Here is an 18,096-nt window from a genome sequence, read left to right as displayed (position 1 = left end):
GTGAATGACAAGAAGTTAAAGCATACACAGGTTTCGGTCTGAGCTGCTCTCTGATTTTTCTGTGGCTTTGTTTCTAGGAGTGTTTGCCGGTGCGAACTCTGGATCCACTGATCAACACTTCGAGTCTCATCATGAGGAAGTGTTTTCCTAAAAACCGTCTGCCTGTGCCTACCATTAAATCAGCTTTCCACTACCAGCTGCCTCATGTACTTCCAGTTGGACCTGTGGCACAGCTGTACAGCCAGCCTCCTGGGGGTGAGAGCTCAGGACACACACACACACACACACACACACACACACACACACACACACACACAGAGTTCACAAGCGTGTGGCCCAGCTTATCACTGTGTATGTGCACGCCTTCCATCTATGATTATACAGTACGGGCACTTTTTTTAAATTGCTGTCCTAACTGCTAGATTCAACACGTTATACCATACAGACGGATAAATAATACTAAATGGCTAATGACAACATTCATGACACTGCTGCACACAATGTGCCTTACAGGAACAACAAGTCACCAGCTCAGCAACAAGCCCTTAAAGAAGGGTAAGACGTACGTAACCCTCAGATTATACAGATTCACTATTTCTTTCTCATTCGCCTCACGTCATACTTGACTAAACTAACACATGACATGTGTTGGTAATAAAGAGCACATTGCATAGTCTTGCTTTCCCACTAGTAGACATACTGTATGTTCTTGCATTTAACTCAGCTAATTTGCTTCCTACATCATGTCCACAGGCTGCGCGATGAAACTTTTGAGCTTCTTTTCTTTTCTCATAAGGCCCTTTCTCACCGACACGTAAAATTGTGTAAATGTTTTATGCGTTAGAAATATATTTTTTGGACCTTTTCTTAAAGCAGCCATTCAAACGGACCAAATAATTTTACTCGACGGAGTTGAAACACTTATTTCTTTGAACAAATCTCAATTTTTCTGATGTTTCAGATCCAAATAATCAGATCTCTGGTCATTGGCAACAAGTGCATTCATAGCTCAAATCCAAAGCTGTACTGTATTCTGATGCTGATTCTGATTCTGAATATGCAACGACATTGAAATAATTAAAAAAAATATGATTTTACCTCAGACAGACAGCCGAACACTACTCCGATTAACGTGGCTCTCTGAAATGATTTCTGTACTTCCTCATATGTGATTCCAACTCTGCTAACAAGACTTCAAACTGCCCCACTGACATCCTGAAATGTACAAACGCGGTTGTGATACCGCTTCCACTCCTGGACCAAACCATAATACTCTCCCTGCTGCTGTGTTCTCGTGAGAATTGGATGAACCAGAATCCTCGTTTCTTCCTTCTCTTCATTTGGAAGATCAGGGCCAGCTCATCATCAGCTCAACTTTTCTTTTTTTTTCTTTTCTTGACAGTCCTTTTTTTGAGGATGAATTTTTTTTGTAAGAACGCAACACCTTCTGCGTTTATATATTTTACACATCAAATTCAGATTCATAAAATTTTGAATTTTCTTTTGTTTTTACACAACACGTTCGGTGTCTAAGGGCCTTTAGTCTCAACTAAAATTTTAAATAAAAAAAGCTCTATTACATTCTTCTTTTTTTTTTTCCAAGTAGCACTGTTCGTATTTGTATCTTTTAAAAAGAAGGTTACCAAATACTACCTCTGTTTTTGGTGTATTGCAGAGTGTAGAATCAAACAGGAACGCTGTAAAACAGTGATATACATTAGTTATTACACCATCGATTGGTGCTGACTCGTTTATATTCCCTAAAACATGTCGGTGAGCTCTTGAATTTGTATTTGAAGAAACGTGCTCAGAATCTCTTCTTTCTCTTGATCACCCATCTCTTGACCATGGCTGCTCACATCTTTTTGTTAACATTTCCTCTGTTCTGGGCATAGCATTACAACTCATTGACCAGAATCCTCTGGGGGGGACTGCTGTTCTGGTCATGTGCTGGCCTCTTTCACATTTTCAGAAATAATAAGCCCCCCTCCTCTCTCTCCCCCAACGTGGGCAAAAGACAAACAGAAATGTCAGGGGAATAATTTCTGCGTATGTGTGTTGTACCCAGTGGATGATGTGGTGGATGACAGCGACGATAATGAGGAGACGGAGGCAGAAACTGATACTGACAATGAAGAGGACGAGAAAGCTCATCGCACTTTGGTAATACCAAATACTTGCATGCATATGGGACATTTCACACGATAACAGTACACTAACATGTGGTACACTTGTTTACTATGGCAAGCATATTGCCTCTATGTGATATTAGATTCACAATTCAACTTTGATAGCACTGGAAATTATAATATCATCGTTAGTTTTGTGTAAATCATACATTTTCATGAGTTATACCTCGTCATTGATATCTGAACTTTCCTAAATTTCCAGTAGAGGGCAGTCATAATTTACCAGCCATTTTTGAATGCTGAAATCACTTTGTCACCCATATCTGGTGAACCTCATAAGAACTAGATTGGAGCTGTCTTGACAGAGCAAATACAAATGTATAACAGGCAATTTGAAGTTTTTCTTCCTTGGTTTCCTGTCAATCAGAACGATGACATAGAGACTGACCTGAACAAGCTGCATCCCACAAAGAGCCCTGGTCGTCCATTCGAGGAATTGAGGGTATATGAGAGATTCTTTCTGGAACTATCTGAAGACTTTCAGGTCAGTATTTTCTACACGGCTCCATGGTCCTCATAGTTCTTTAAGACCTTGACTCTGTGCTTGCATGGTGTTGATATTGCATGATGGGTAGGTGCCTAAAAGTTTGCATATGTGTCTGTGTGTCAGTCTGTTTATCACATTTCAAGAGTTCAACAAAATTGTGTTATTTATTATATTTGTGGTGTTGACTGAACATGTAATATGTACTAAAAATCCTACTGGCTGACAGGCAGCAGTCTGGTCTAGACATTCTTCAATGCATGAACTGTTAACTACAATATATTGTTCCTGCAGGGGTATAACTTTGAAGGCTCAAAAGGTGCCTCTTCTACTCCTTCATCAGGATCCCTTTCTTCATCATCATCCTCAGCTCGATGCACTCGTCCAATCATAGTGCCCACAGCTCAAGCCCTGTCCCCAAAGCACATGGCGACACCATCCTCTCAGGAGATCTGGAACTCTATCAAAGGACAACACACACAGCCTCCTCCCTCTGCCACCTCTCGAACCCCCGCTGCTTCTCTAGCATCTCTAGAACTGGACACGATCCACCTCACCAAGGACCATGACAAAAGAGAGGAGACTCACATTCCTACCCCAGATGGGCATACAACCTTATCCTCCTCCATGCATTCTCCTCAAGGCCAGATGATAGAACAGGGACTACCGCATGCACTGGATTGTGTCTCGCTAGAAGACAAGGGGGCTCTGAATGTAGAGGACGGTTTAAAGGGAGTGAAACAAGAGGGATCCCCAGTCAGTGCTACAAGACACATACAGTCACCTCTGCTGCTGGGGGATATCGCTACACGTCGCATGGGAGGAGGAGGAGGTTCAGATTGTGGATCAGAGGGTGCTGAGGATGAGGGAGGGGAAGGAGCGGTTCTGGAGGTGCCTGACACAGCCCTCCTCCTCCCGCTGCATGACCCTGACCTATACGTGGAGATGGTGAAGGGGACACGTTCTGTCCCACAGTACGCTGAAGTGGCTTACCCAGACTACTTTGGCCATGTAGCCCCAACTTTTAAGGAGCCCCTTCTGGAAAGAGTTTATGGTGTACAGAGGTGAGAGGTCATCCTTATTAATAAGCAATTGAAGAATATTTATCCTTTTAGTCTGTTAACAGTTTGTTTTTGGGTGTTACGCTGCAGATCTAAGATATTCCAGGACATTGAGAGGTTGATTCACCCGAATGATATCCTGGATAAAGTGGTTTATGACTTGGACATTCCCAGGTGAGCCTTAAAGCTTTTTATCAATTAGGGTTAAACTGATGTAAAATTATGAATTTTGTTTCTATTATTGAGCATTTGCAGTTAAGTGGTACTAACAAAAGCTACTTTTCTCCTTATAATTAGAGTTGTGCCATTTACTGTATATTCATTTGTTATGTTTCAGTTGCCCTGTTATTGAAGACAATGGTGAATCACTGAAGTTTAACTCTCAGTTTGAGTCTGGTAACCTCAGAAAGGCAGTTCAAGTTAGAAAGTAAGTACTTAATACTCAATGGAGTATACAGTGTTACAGACACCACTCTGTGGTAAGCTGTGTGTGACTTCACTAATATTAAATGCCTAAAATGGTCTAGATGAGTTTTCTTTATGGTTGATGATGTTTGGGCTCATATTTAGAGTTTATTCTGTGGTATCTCTTCAGGTATGAGTATGACCTTGTGCTGAATTCAGACATCAACAGTAATCACTACCACCAGTGGTTTTACTTAGAAGTGAGTGGGATGCGTGTTGGGACCACCTACCGTTTCAACATCATTAACTGTGAGAAGTCAAACAGCCAGTTCAACTATGGTGAGAAGAATAACAGTCCAACCTACAGAACTTTTATTTATTCATTTGTTTTAAAGATTTTTATACAGCAGAAATGAAATTAGACTGTATTAAAGGCACAGCAAACAAAATTTGACTGTAATTTGCTTGAGAATTTGCACAGCACAGTTTGACTTATTTTGTGTTTGGGCTTTCTCCCTGTTTGTGCGTCTTTTATTTGTGTAGGCATGCAGGTGCTGATGTATTCTGTGCAGGAGGCAATCAGTGGCAGACCTCGCTGGGTTAGAATGGGAACAGACATCTGTTACTACAAGTAGGTGCAATCATATTGTAGTGAAATGGGCAAAATTGAGCAGAAAATCAAATGCTCTAAAGCAGGAGTAGACTTGCTGCTTTTATTAGATGCACTTTTTCTTGTTATTGCAGTCACATAGCACACTGTAGATTGGTGGAGTTAGGCATGTAGACGACCAAACTGAGCATCAGAATCAGGATGAAGAGTGACTCTGAACATGGCATAGTTGTTGGTACAGGCTGGTCTGAGTAGTTAAGAAACTGCTGATCTACTAGGATTTCCACACATGGCGGTCTCTAACCCGAAAAAGATATATATATATATATCCAGTGAGTAGCATTTTTCTGGGTGTAAATGCCGTGATACCACAGGTCAAAGGGCAGTGGCCACACTGCTTCAGTGTGATGGGAAGGTAAAATTAACTCAAATAGCCATTCGTTACAACCACGGTGTGCAGAATAGTATCTGTGAAAGCACAACATGTTGAACCTTGACGCAGATGGGCCACAGCAAGATAAGACCACATGTGGAGCTTCTTGCTAAGAACAGGAAACTGAGGCTCAAATTTGTATGGTCTCGCCAAAATTAGACAATGTTAGATTGGAAAAACTTTGCGTGATCTGTTTCAGTTTCTGCTGCGACATTCGGAGGGTAGGCTCAGAATTTGGCATAACCAACATAAAAGCATGGATCTGTCTGGGCTTATATCAACTGCTCAGGCTTGTGGTTTGTGGTGTAAAGGTGTAGGAGTTGAGGATTTCTTAGGCACACTTTGGGCCCTTTGGAGAATAATTAAAGTATTGTTGTTTGTCCATGGCTTTATGATCATCTTCTGATGGCTACCTTTGAAAGGAGAACGCACATAAAGCTTTAATAGTCTATAACAAGTGAACATGACAATGAGTTCACTGTTCACTGAGGATTTCAGTCCAATAGAGCACCTTTGAGATGTGGTGGAATAACTGATTGACGTCATGGATGTACAGCACCCGTGTGACACCATCATGTCAATATAAACCAAAATCTCCATCATGAAGAAGTAAGGGTGGTCCAACCTGATTCTAACAAGATGTACCTAATATGGTAGCCACTGAGTGCATTTGATCATATATTTTATAGCTACAGCGACAAAAGTTATAAGGTATATTTTCAGAGAAAACTAGGATTTACAGTGTAGTCATCACCTCACCCCAGAGGAGAGACCTTGCTTTGAGAGTTCTAATAAATTAACAGCAGGAGCAAACCTGTTTATGACCTTTTGTCTCATCTTAACTGTAAATTTTAGGAAAAGGGTGAAAGAAACTTAAAAGAAACTCAGGTAAATGAGAGACTAGTGTCATTCAAGAGGTGTTGGGCTAATCAAAATGAATTTAGCAGCAACTAAATGTGGACATATATCCAAGCACCAGGTGACATCCAAAGGCTTTTCTATCTCTAACAGTGTTCACAGGCCCCTGCAATGTCTTATATCCATACCATTGAATTGAAATATATGCTGAATATTCCAATATATATATTAATCCATTCTTTAAATCAAGTGAAGCATAAATAATATTTCACAGCAGGTGTCTTCACTTCACAATAATAAAGCTATAACTTTCTCTTTTGGTTAGTTTTCCACAGCTCACATTAGGCCAGGCATTATTATAAAAATAACTGCAGTGCCATCCAGTGGATTCAGGTAGTCATTCCACACTACAACTTCCAACTTCCATACTTGCTCAAGTGTTTTTTGACTGTGATTCCACTTTTACTAGTTTCCTATATTAGCACATAAATCAGCATAACGTATGAAAAATGTAATGTATTGTCCTGCAAAGATTATGCAGAGATCTCTAATGAAGAACTAGAGTGTGTGTGCTGTTGCCGTTCAACAGATACTCACGAAGTGTTCTTCCTTCTCGTAGGAATCACTTTGCAAGGAGTTCCATCGCAGCCGGTGGTCAGAAAGGAAAATCGTATTTCACTCTGACCTTCAGCACAACCTTCAGCCATAAAGATGACGTCTGCTACTTTGCCTATCATTACCCTTATACATACTCTACGCTCAAGGTATTATTGTAGCACTAGAAGACATGTGTAACCTCAAGAATACTGAAATGGGTCTTAGCATGCGCTCGTACAGTAATTATCACTCTTCCCTTGTTGCTACATCACAAACCTGTAATCTGAACCCTGATGCAGACCACTATTAGCTCTCAGTCTACTCTCAGTCACTTATCAAGAGAATAGGTACATTACATTTTTTTTGCATATGTCTAGAGCTGCCTCACGGAATTACTTCAGCAGTTAAACCCAATCTAAATCACTTAATTGTGATCAGCTCATTAAATAGCCAAAAGAAGAATACAACCATAACATGTAAAAATAGAAACATCCAAAAGCTCTGAGGGTTCAAATGGAAGCTGTGGATGGGAGTGGGTTTAAAAGCTGCAATTTGTCATTTTGCGCAGATGCACCTGGCCAAACTGGAGGCACTGAGGACCCCTCATATCTACCTGAGACAGGACGTGCTGTGCGAAACCCTCGGGGGGAACACCTGCCCTCTTCTTACCATCACTGCCATGCCCGAGTCCAACTCAAATGATCACATCTGTCAATTTAGTGAGTAAATAAATGTAGATCTATATGGAGATTAAGTTAAAGTTATTTGGTTAAAGCTATATAGCTCTCTCTAGAGTTGGCAATAAATGTCAAGGAAGCAGTGCTGTGTGGTTTTAAATGTCAGAAAAATTTGGAGTCGATAGATTTTGCAAACTGCTGGATTCATCATTTTGTTTGCACTCAGGAACTTGTGGAAAGTATTGATATTGAAGGTTTATTCTGGTGAAACAAAGTTAGTTCGAACTTATTTGGGCTCTAGAAAGTTGAAATCATTGAGTTATCCAATTAAAATTGTCAAATGCGCAACAAAATCACAATAATGGGAATCATGTGTATGTAAAAGAAGTTCAAAGTGTTTCATTGCCAGATACTCTGATTAAAATGGTCATAAGAAAGAATTCTAGTTCGACTCACTATCACCTAAAACAGCCTTTCAGATACACCTAATTTGTCATCCTTAGAATGAAGATTAGTCCTGACTGCTGGGAGCAGTCTGTCTAACAAAGTAAACTGAGCCTGAAGGTCCAACTTACTTGCTTTTAAGAATCTCCTTGAGTATCTTGTAGCCTATTTAAGCAGATAAAACTATTTCAGGGTCTGTTAATAGGTAGGTTTTTGATCCACGTGAGGTTATTTTATCACAAGTAATCTGTCATTAGTTGGTGATAATTTCTTTGGGTTCTTTAATTGAAAAACCTCCCCAGTAACTGATAGAAATGACTAGTACTACAGGAAAACAGCCTTGAGGTATCAGGGCATACTCTTATTTTCCAAATAGCTTTGCACTGCACTGATGTTGTTTTTCTGCTGTGAAAAAACTTTAAATTGAAGATTTTTCCTTCTCATTCCATCTCCCTGTGCTCATGTTTGTGTTGCACTTTTTTTTCTTTCTCGCTCTTCAGGGAACCGTCCATTGATCTTCCTGTCTGCCAGAGTGCACCCCGGAGAGACCAATGCCAGCTGGGTAATGAAGGGCACGCTGGAATTCTTAATGGGCATGAGCCCACTGGCAGCCAGCCTGAGGGAGGCCTACATCTTCAAGATAGTGCCCATGCTCAACCCTGATGGAGTTATAAATGGGAAGTGAGTAAAAAGAAATGGAACTAAATTAACGCACGCTCATAACTCTCAAGTATACACACCAACGACACACACTCTGCTGAGCCTGGGCCTGCACGGTGGCCACAGCTTTATGTTAACACACATCAAATCTTGTCTTGAAGGATTCTCTAGCACTTGCTCTGTTGTGCTCCACTCTGTATCCTTCCCCTCTTCTGCCATCTCCTTTCTGCTGTAGTCATCGTTGTTCTCTGAGTGGGGAGGATTTGAATCGCCAGTGGCAGAATCCCAATCCTGAGCTCCACCCCACCATCTACCACACTAAGAGCCTGCTGCAGTACCTTGCACACATACAGAGGGCACCACTGGTATGACCTCTAATTAACTGGAATTACTCTAGGGGCGTTTTCCACTTTGCGACACAATTTTTTTTTTCTCCATCCAGCTGCACATTCTGTTTGGCTGCTTTTTCACTAGATTTCACTGAACTTCACATCTGTAAATAACTGCATTAGTTTTATTACACATATAGTTATCATAAACTAAACCCTGTGCTGGCCTCTCTGATACATATAATTTTATTTACCGGTATATTGCAATGGGTGGCAACGTAAAGGCACAAAGAGGGGTGAGGCTGTTATTCTTTGCAAACTGACCAGAGAAAGTCGTTATTTTATAACTCGAGTCTCAGTGTCATGGTAAAAAAACTATTCAATGTACTTCTTTTCCGTGTATGTGTGTGCATGTGTGTGTGAATGCACAGGTGTTTTGCGACTACCACGGTCATTCCAGGAAGAAGAATGTATTCATGTACGGCTGCAGCGTAAAGGAGACAGTTTGGCAGTCCAATATTAGTGCTACATCGAGCGACTTGCATGAGGACCTTGGATACAGGGTGAATGTCAGCAGTACACACAAACTTCTCTCAGCCAAGTTTCTGAAAGTACAGTTAACATATCAGTGGATATTAATTGGGTTGAATTTGAATCACCATTATTAAGTTGTGCTCGTATTACTCCAGAAAAGACATGCCATCAGTCGACTAATTACACCAACACACAGACAACACATTTAAGATATTGATTTTAGTAAGTACATCTTTGTAATGTTACCTGTTCTGTTTGTTGACTTTCTTTAACACTGTCACCATGTCTTAATAAACATATTCAAATGGGTTTAAACTCATTTTGCAAAGACAAAATACGTTTTTTTTTGTTTTTCCACATTCTGTGTTCAAACTGGTAACATCAAAATGTTTTTGTCTGCATTTGGGAATGACACCCCAAATTTGGGGGTTTGCATAACGATAGCTTTTATCGATTCCTGTTTTTCTTCATTTAATCATCTGCACCCCTAACACACGTTCAGACTTCTCAAACACTTTTTTATATGTTCTTCAGACCCTTCCCAAGATCCTGTCCCAAATCGCTCCAGCCTTCAGCATGGCTAGCTGCAGTTTTGTTGTGGAGCGCTCCAAAGAGGCAACCGCCCGCGTGGTTGTCTGGCGAGAGATCGGAGTGCAACGCAGCTATACAATGGAGAGCACGCTCTGCGGCTGTGATCAGGGCAAATATAAGGTATGGGTATATTTGTTTATTCAGTATGGATTGCTACCGAACACTAGTATTAAATTGGTACCGATACTAGACAAAGAGTGCTACTGTACAGTCAGTCTTTATCTAGCATAATAACAATTTAGACTTCATTTTAACAGAGCTGTAAGAGCTCTGCTCTCATGACAACTCTTCTGTGCTGTCCTGTCATGTAGATGGGACAGGCTGTTCAAAACTAACTTTTGCTACATTTAATGAAAATTCACTGATTGTGAAGCAATGGTTTCATTTGAGCAGGTGCCGCCCACCTCTGGAACGAATTTCAAACACAGTGTTCTTATAATAAGCAGAGCAGTGAGTTGCACCCATGCAGAAAAATACAGTTGTTTCCACTTCAAATTAAATCCCTACTTTTAATGTTCCTATTTAATGAAAAGCTCCAGCCAACAGTTAATTTTGTGATAATTAAATAATCGCTCATAGTTATTCATACATTTGCCTGTAGGGAGATTAACTGCAGCTGTTGGCACCTGAGGCACATTACCAAACAGCCCCACCTGCTTACTCTGGTGAGGTTGGCAATGTGTAAAACTTAGGATTATATTTTACATTAACACATGTGCAATCCAGCAATAAGAGTGCAGGTAAGATCTTAACAGTACCCATCCATTGTATGGACAAATAAAAGACTTGGGCATTTTATTGTAGCTTAGAGTAATGACCCTGAAATTAAAATGTTCTTTTGAACAAGCTTGTCGTTTTCTCAGAGGGAGGGGCCCCTCTGCTCTTCTGCATGCCCACCAGGTGGAGCTGCGGTGCTGTTTGTCTTTGCTTCTTCTCAGTCCTTTCTCTTTCTTCCCTTTTTGACTGTGCTGCCTCCCTTTCTTCTTTCTAACTCCATGGTGTTCCATCCCAGCTGACTTCCTTCCTATTGATTCCTGCCAATGTCAACATCTAACACTGAGTCCCACAATGCCATTTTGGCTCTGATTAAGACCCCTACTGGTTTTCATGGAAGTTTTTGTCCAGATGTGCAGGAACTAATGTCTCCTGATTTGTGGCTGCATATGTCTGTGGCCAAGTTTAGATGTTCCTCCTTCTGTTCTGCTCTGGGGGGAGGGAAAGAACATGAAGGGTTTGTTGGAGGGGTCGGGATTCGGGGTGAGCTGAAGGTTAGTGTGTCCCTGTGTGAGTTTGCATTTGGTTGTATGAATGAACTGTGCAGACTTTGTGTGGGTGTAGGAAGGGGTGCATATGCGTTTGAATGTGTGTCCCTGAAAATGAAATAAATTATCATGTGTCCACATGAAAAGTTTCCTTACCAAGTGCTTGGCCGCAGCGAGAATTGGGGCGTTTGAAGCTGGACAATGACTCTATCCCCAGGCTCCAGAGCAGCTTTAGAAAACCCACAGCAGTCATTTTAAACTAGATTTCACTCTGACCTTTGCAGTTATTTTTGAATATGTCAGTATATTGAAAGTACTTGCGAGTATGTGTGTGAGTTTTTAGTTTGTTTTCTGGTGAACGTATCGAGTTTATAATCTTGGGCTCAGGAGGTACAGTGGGCTGTCCAGTCTTCTCACGGTTGGTGTTTCAATCCCAACCCTCTCCACTTGCAAAAGTTCCCTGGTGTTAGACGCCAAACCCCAAGTCGCCCGCTATCACAGCCGAGCACCTTGCACTGTAGCACTGCCGTCATTGGAGTGTGTTTGAGAATGGATAATTGAGAAACACATTTTAAAGCACTTTGTAGAACCACTAAGAACTGCGCTGTGTAAGTGCAGACCATTTACCATTTAGCGTTTTCTCCAGGGTCTTCAGATCGGCACCAGAGAGCTGGAGGAGATGGGAGCTCAGTTCTGCGTGGCACTGCTGAGGCTGAAGAGGCTCACCGGGCTCCGGAACCACCAACACCTACTGGATTTGGAGAGCGATATTATTGGGACACAGTCCAAAGTGGTCAGGTTAGTATTGTGGAAAAAGCAAAGCCATGACTCTGTGCAGTCATCTGAACAAGCCACACACAGCTGTGGAATTTGGTCTTATTGAAACAATACAGCAAACAAAAACTACTCCCCTCATAAACCTTTTTCTCCTTTTTGTTTTAAGTTTTTCAGCTTTTTGTTTCTTAGCTGTGGAGTTCTTGTCCTCTTGCAACCTTCTCCAGGTATCTGAGATATTGATAATGTTTTCCGTGACCATAAATCTACCTGGAAATGATTACAGACTGCCTTCTTTTTTTATTTGCACAAATATCCTCATTACTGCTAGACACGTTCCCCCTCGGCGCTGATTCTCAATGGTGTGACTGTCACTCTGGCTCTGAAGCACTACTCAAGAAACAAATGAAGGCCTGAATTTATGCAGGGCTGCTGTGAGCATCATTGAAATTCTACCAATGATCATGTGCGAGGAATATAATGAAAACTTTGGTCTGAGAGGGAAGTGGTCATGAATAATTGTCAGTAGCATCATTATTTCTTAAAACAGCCAGAAGATCTCTTTTGATAAAACCATTTACACCTACACAGTAGAGTTGTTAAGGGGCGCGTGAAGTAGTTGATGGTGCAGGGTAGTACATGTGCGTGGAACGTGGAGATTAGCCTCCCTCCATAGCTGGAATACATTTGCAACAAAGTGGGAAAGCAGTTTATTAAAGTCAGTATCACAGCGTGTCCTCATACAGCCTAAGTGTCAAAGGATGGTAAAACTGAATGTCTTTATAGTTCAGCTGTTAAGATAAACTCTAATCTTATCGGCCTTTTTATTCTATAGTTATATTCTTTATAGTTCTTGTGTCAAAGTGTTCAGTTTGTTGCAGTAGTGTACAGTAATTTCATTTCTTATGCTCTCATTCCCCAGTGCAGTAAAGGAAAGGATACAACTACAGTATCAGGCATAGGATTAAAAGAAGGGCTGAATTCTATTCAGCATTTTTTGGAAAACTTACCACGTTTGGTATCTGTTTTGATGTTTTAATATAGAGATAGATAGATGGTTCATGTATAGATTTGCTGCTGGACTCTATTTTACTCTGTCGTAGACTATATGAGGTGCAGTCCTTGTCTTCTCGTGCACCTCCGGACCAGTTTTCAGCACGGCTGCTATTTTAAGACTGCTCCTTGAAAGTCTCGTTCTGTTCCTCGCGCTTGTGCGTCGGCGATGCGCGCTGGATCCTCTCCAGTGTGTCAAAATGGGAGCTGTTCAATTTGATTTTTATCTCGGGCGAACTGACAGAGTCACAGGGAGCCAAGTCTGGTGAGTGGGAATGGTGGTGAGCGATGATTAAGTTGTGGTGGCAAAAAACTTGTGCCTCTTCAGTGCGGCGTACGCCGTCACACAGTTCCACGTATTACTGTTCGGATCACCGAGTGCACCTGCTCAGGCGTCTCAGGAACTTGCAGGAAAACTCAGCCTTCAGTCTCACCCTGTGGGGTGACCTTAAACTGACGTACCATCTTTAGGTTTGGAAACTGCTCGGGCATAACCGGAGACCCAGCTGTCATCACACGCCGCAATCTTTGTCGTCTCTGCACAAGTTTGAGCTCCGTGGTGAAATTCCAGATACGGAAGTGGTTAGAAGTATGGAAATAGAACTAGACTCCCAAGCAGCAGTATTAAAAATGAAAGCCTCTCAGAGATGCGTGACAAGTTACCACATTTAAATCCTTTTTTAAAGAAAAATTATTTTTAACCTTTTAATCGGACCTCATGTTGGGCTGTCGGACTTTTCTCACCGAACCCAGCGGACCTGCTATAATTAGGAAATAATGACGTATCCGTCTGACAAACCAACATTAACTAAAGTTTAGAAAAAATCTAATCTACATCAGAGTTTTATGGGTTAAAAGAAAAATGCAGTTTTAACTCTAAATTTAGTGTCCACATCTAAATACAGACTCATTCAAAAACCATAGTTGCACTCAAGTTTTGGGCATCTTCATCCATATTTTAGCAAGTGACAGTGAGTCAGCACTGCTCTTCACCCTAAAAGAAGAAAAAAGAAATCACCCAGTAGCTTCATGCATTATCTAATCACCTCGATTGAAACGACCAGTTCAGAAATATGAGGTCGCCACAGATTAGATTGTACTTAGTTCGACACAGCCAATAAATTATTAAGCTTGGCCAAACCCAAGCCGTGACCACCAAGGTTATCTTCATTTCTTATTTTAATACATTAGCTTCTGCTTTGTTAAAGAAGTCGAATCCAAGTGATGGCTCTATATTCCAAACCACTTAATGCTTACATCTCTTTCTCCCTGCATCTCCTTGTCTCTCTGTTACTAACCTACTCTACTCTCATATTGATATATTCATTCATCATTTATGTGTCTGATCATTAAGGGACTCCAAAAGTGTTTGTGTGGCTGTGTGTGTGTGTGGGCATTAGTACCCTCTGGGATTGGTCGCTCTCGTCCTGGATTTATGGCTTTATTCGTGGGGCTTGGTATAGTACCACTTACCATTTAAGAGTTCATCACAACGATGATATTGTGGCCACTGGGATGTGTCTTCAAATAACTGGAGTGCTTAAATGGGTGGATACGAGCAATGGGGTCTGTTTTTTTTGTGCGCATAAGAAAGGACCAGAACGATTTAGAAGGTTCTGCAGATGTGGAGGTTTATCCTTGTGTGACTGAGGGTAATTTGGGTTTTAATGAACATATATGGATTTGTATATTCAGACAGACGGTATATGGAGATGACTGCAATTTGGTAGATACACAAAATGGGTGTGTGTGTGTGTGTGTGTGTGTGTGAGAATTGGTTTGATATTTCTGTAATGGCCTGAAATGGTTGACACATTGCTTTCATTATCTGCTTGGACAACATGCATTACACACGCACACATTACCTCATGCACATACACATTTGCTGTACATATACTGATGCGTAATTTCTCTGTCTCTGTCTCTCTCATCCACTCATACTCTGGCGAGCTTGGTGGGAGATCATTGTCTGAGCCCCCCTGATTGACTGTCTCCCTGGGATCACATTTCAGACCATTAACACCATTAAAAACCCACTAAAGCCACTAAAACCTCAAAGAACCAGCAAGCATTTAACCATTAAGACCGACAGAAAAAACCCAACTGCCTCATTGGTCAAAGCAGACATTTAATGTGTGTTAGCGGTCTTTACGTTTTTATGATTTGTAAATGTTATATTAATATGTATAATTGTTTTGCAGAGTTTGCGTTTGCTTCTTGTTCTGTGTTTAAGCAATTACTCTTACCGGCAGGATCTGATTATTTATGTGACATTTAGCAGTAGAAATGTGAGGAAAGAGAGCATTTCCTCATATTTAAGGTCACAAACTGCAGCAGTTTTATGAATATATCGGTCATTTAAGTCATATATCAAGCAAAAATGTTAAATCTAGATTCTCAGATCTTTTTTTGCTGCCTTTTCATTTAGAAAATATATTTTTTAATCAAACTTTGAGGAAAAAAATCTATTTGTCTTTGACTAAGAATTTAATAGTGAGTCCAAGATAATCACTAACTCCATTAGCAATAAAAATTAATTTTTAAATGAAAGCTCCTGTTATGTTTTGATTGTGCTTTCACAATTTGAACATTGCCATTCTTCAGTTTAACCATCATCCATGACACGCGTGGCAGTGACTCTTTATTTTGTTACCCATCAGCCCAACTACCTATGTGATGGAGGAGGACGAGCCGTCCTTTCTGGAGGCTATAGACTACAGCGCAGAAAGCGACAATGAGGACGGGGAGCCCGAAAACGAGCACGGCAACAACGTCCACGAGAATCCCGACCACCTCGATCAACTGTCCGACTCGTACTAATGGCAGGGATCAGCGCTGCGGGGTTAATCTCATCTGTACATTGCAGTTTGAGCTTACAAACAGCCGGTGCCTGGGCTTTTAGATGATCTAAATTTAAAGATTTCACAGGTGACATAGCAACACTTCTCACTTTGACTGCTGGATAAATAGCATAGATTTAAACCTGGCCCTGCTGTAAATCCAAATCCAAATGGTACATAAGCACCACACAGGTGTGCGTCGACCTGATAGATTTACTCTTGTCTATGCGGCTGACGTGCTGCTCCTAACGGTACTCCACCTGCCTTTCACTTCAGATAGACTGATATAAGCCACAGTAATACAAAAAATAAAGCTTCTAATGAATGTTTTCACCTTTCACTACCAGAATTTAATCATCATGAACTGTAAGCCTTGACCTCAGACACTATATAGCCTCTGAGATTCACATATAGCTGCACAGGGCTGCAACCAGCAGGCACTTTGGACATTTAACTTGAACCCCGGTCCACTCGCTGCTCCTTTTTTATCACCTCCAAACTCACGCTGAAGCTTTCTGCCAAGGTTGTAGATGTATAATAGAGCCAGTGGCTTCTGTAGGCTTTGAAAGCCCTCTCATCTGTGACGCTGTGTTTGATAGAAACACTTCTGCAGGTGATTTAGGGAAACTGGATCTCCTCCACTGGCCAGCACCGAGATCCAATCTGCCTGCCTTCTTATTTCCTCTTTCTAGCTTTCTTCATTGTTGCCCTGCACTTTAACTTTGTATTCATTTAGTTTGTTCAGGCCTTCTTTGCTTGTCTCTTTCTTTTCTTTGAGAAGCCAAGGTATCACTGTTGAAATGGGATGCACAGATGATCAAACAGCTGTCATATCTTAACATCATTTGAACAAGAACCAGCTCAGATGTAACCAGACTTGAGCCGTGACCTTACTTCCTTCCCTCTTCGGCAACGCGACACGTGGGCCGATCACCCATGTGCTCTCTGCCTTGCTTTATCCAAAACCGAAGCTATTCATATCACACACAAGCAGAATGTTCATGTCTTTATAAAGACAAACCTTGTACAGTATTTAAAACGTGGATGTAAACACTGCAAACTAACATCAGTGACACATTTAGGTGGAATGTATAGCATCCACATGTCGGTGTTTTCATTGTTTTTTATGAACCGTGTTAGTATAACAAAGTAGTGATGAACAAGAAAGCATGAGCTGCACAGAGAGCAGAAAACCCTTGTGCACTTTGGACAAACACAAATCACACAGAACAAAGACAAAGTGAATGCGAGTAGTGTGGAAACCTCATCTTTAGTCACCTCGTTTGTTTGAGCCCAGCCCAAAGCTCGACGGTAACACTTCTCTTATGTCTATACTGGAATGTTTTTCCTGTCGTTGTTCTTTCCTCTTGTGTGTATATTTTGTGGAGTTGTGTAGGACAGACCCATGCGTAAAAACAGATGGTGCTGAGTATCAAATTGTTTTTTTTCCCTGCTCATAGAGATGTGTTTCTGTTGTACAGGTTGATTTGTTTGTTTGTTTTTTGCTTGCTGTTTTTAAATTATTAAGTATTTTTTGTGTGATGCTTCCTGTACGTACATTTTTCTCATTTTTCTGTGTGGGTGCAGACTGTGTGTGCACATTTGCAGGAGTTTAAGTTATTCCATTATTCTGCTCAGCTAATGCTCTTAAAGTGTGTTTCTGCTTTCAATTTGATTATCCACTCTAACTCGGCTTCACTCCCCCAATAATTTTTTCGCTCCTCTCTTTCCTTCTAAACCCATTTCACTCCTCTGTTTTCTGTCCTTTTAAGTTTTGTTTGGGACATCTTAGAAACACAGCATTATTGTCGTGCGTGTGCATGTGTGTGTGTGTGTGTGTGTGTGAGGGATATTCACGTGTAATTTCAGTATAATATGCGATACGTGTCTGTCATATTTATGTCTCTTGCAGCTTATGTGCAATGCTGGGCTGCGTTTGTTGGGATAGTTATTCATTTTAAGTTGATTGTACTGCAGAAAATAAAAGCTAAGACTGAATACATGGGAAATAAAATGTGAATATGGTATAAACTGCTGTATTTTATTTATTTCATATTTAGTATTTTGTTCCTGAACTGTACACTTTTCACTGTGATACTGACGTGTGTTTTGTGAAACTTGAGTGAGCATGAAATTCACATAAAATCTGTCCTCATGGAAACATTTCTCTTTGAATTTAATAAAACAACTGTAATTGATCCTAAAGATATGAGAAGCAAAACACATTAAAAGAGCTTCTTTTCTTTCTTTCTTTTTTAAAAAAAAAAGGAAAAAATGTTTTCAGGCTGTGTTGAC

General features: G+C 40.9%; 1 protein-coding gene across 3 annotated transcripts in view; it reads left to right on the top strand.

The window, feature by feature from the left end:
* Positions 1–17,824, top strand: part of agtpbp1 (ATP/GTP binding carboxypeptidase 1) — a 28,045-nt gene extending 10,221 nt beyond the window's left edge. For 2 of the 3 annotated variants that reach the window (XM_085180278.1, XM_085180280.1), the window contains 17 exons: positions 78–255; positions 514–555; positions 2,069–2,163; positions 2,557–2,673; positions 2,968–3,737; positions 3,825–3,908; positions 4,072–4,161; positions 4,330–4,478; positions 4,683–4,770; positions 6,660–6,804; positions 7,206–7,356; positions 8,259–8,439; positions 8,654–8,783; positions 9,179–9,310; positions 9,816–9,992; positions 11,781–11,932; positions 15,622–17,824. In XM_085180278.1, coding sequence (XP_085036404.1) covers positions 78–255; positions 514–555; positions 2,069–2,163; positions 2,557–2,673; positions 2,968–3,737; positions 3,825–3,908; positions 4,072–4,161; positions 4,330–4,478; positions 4,683–4,770; positions 6,660–6,804; positions 7,206–7,356; positions 8,259–8,439; positions 8,654–8,783; positions 9,179–9,310; positions 9,816–9,992; positions 11,781–11,932; positions 15,622–15,781 — 2,841 coding nt within the window. In that variant the 3' untranslated portion in view covers positions 15,782–17,824. The remainder of the gene's footprint in view (positions 1–77; positions 256–513; positions 556–2,068; positions 2,164–2,556; positions 2,674–2,967; positions 3,738–3,824; positions 3,909–4,071; positions 4,162–4,329; positions 4,479–4,682; positions 4,771–6,659; positions 6,805–7,205; positions 7,357–8,258; positions 8,440–8,653; positions 8,784–9,178; positions 9,311–9,815; positions 9,993–11,780; positions 11,933–15,621) is intronic. The other variant, XM_085180279.1, reaches the window with a different exon arrangement.
* The last annotated feature ends 272 nt before the right edge of the window (positions 17,825–18,096 follow it).

This window comes from Neolamprologus multifasciatus, chromosome 12 (genome assembly GCF_963576455.1).
Source record: "Neolamprologus multifasciatus chromosome 12, fNeoMul1.2, whole genome shotgun sequence".
Taxonomy (NCBI): Eukaryota; Metazoa; Chordata; class Actinopteri; order Cichliformes; family Cichlidae; genus Neolamprologus; species Neolamprologus multifasciatus.
The sequence above is the reverse complement of the archived record's forward strand: the minus strand, read 5'-3'. Positions and strand labels throughout refer to the sequence as shown.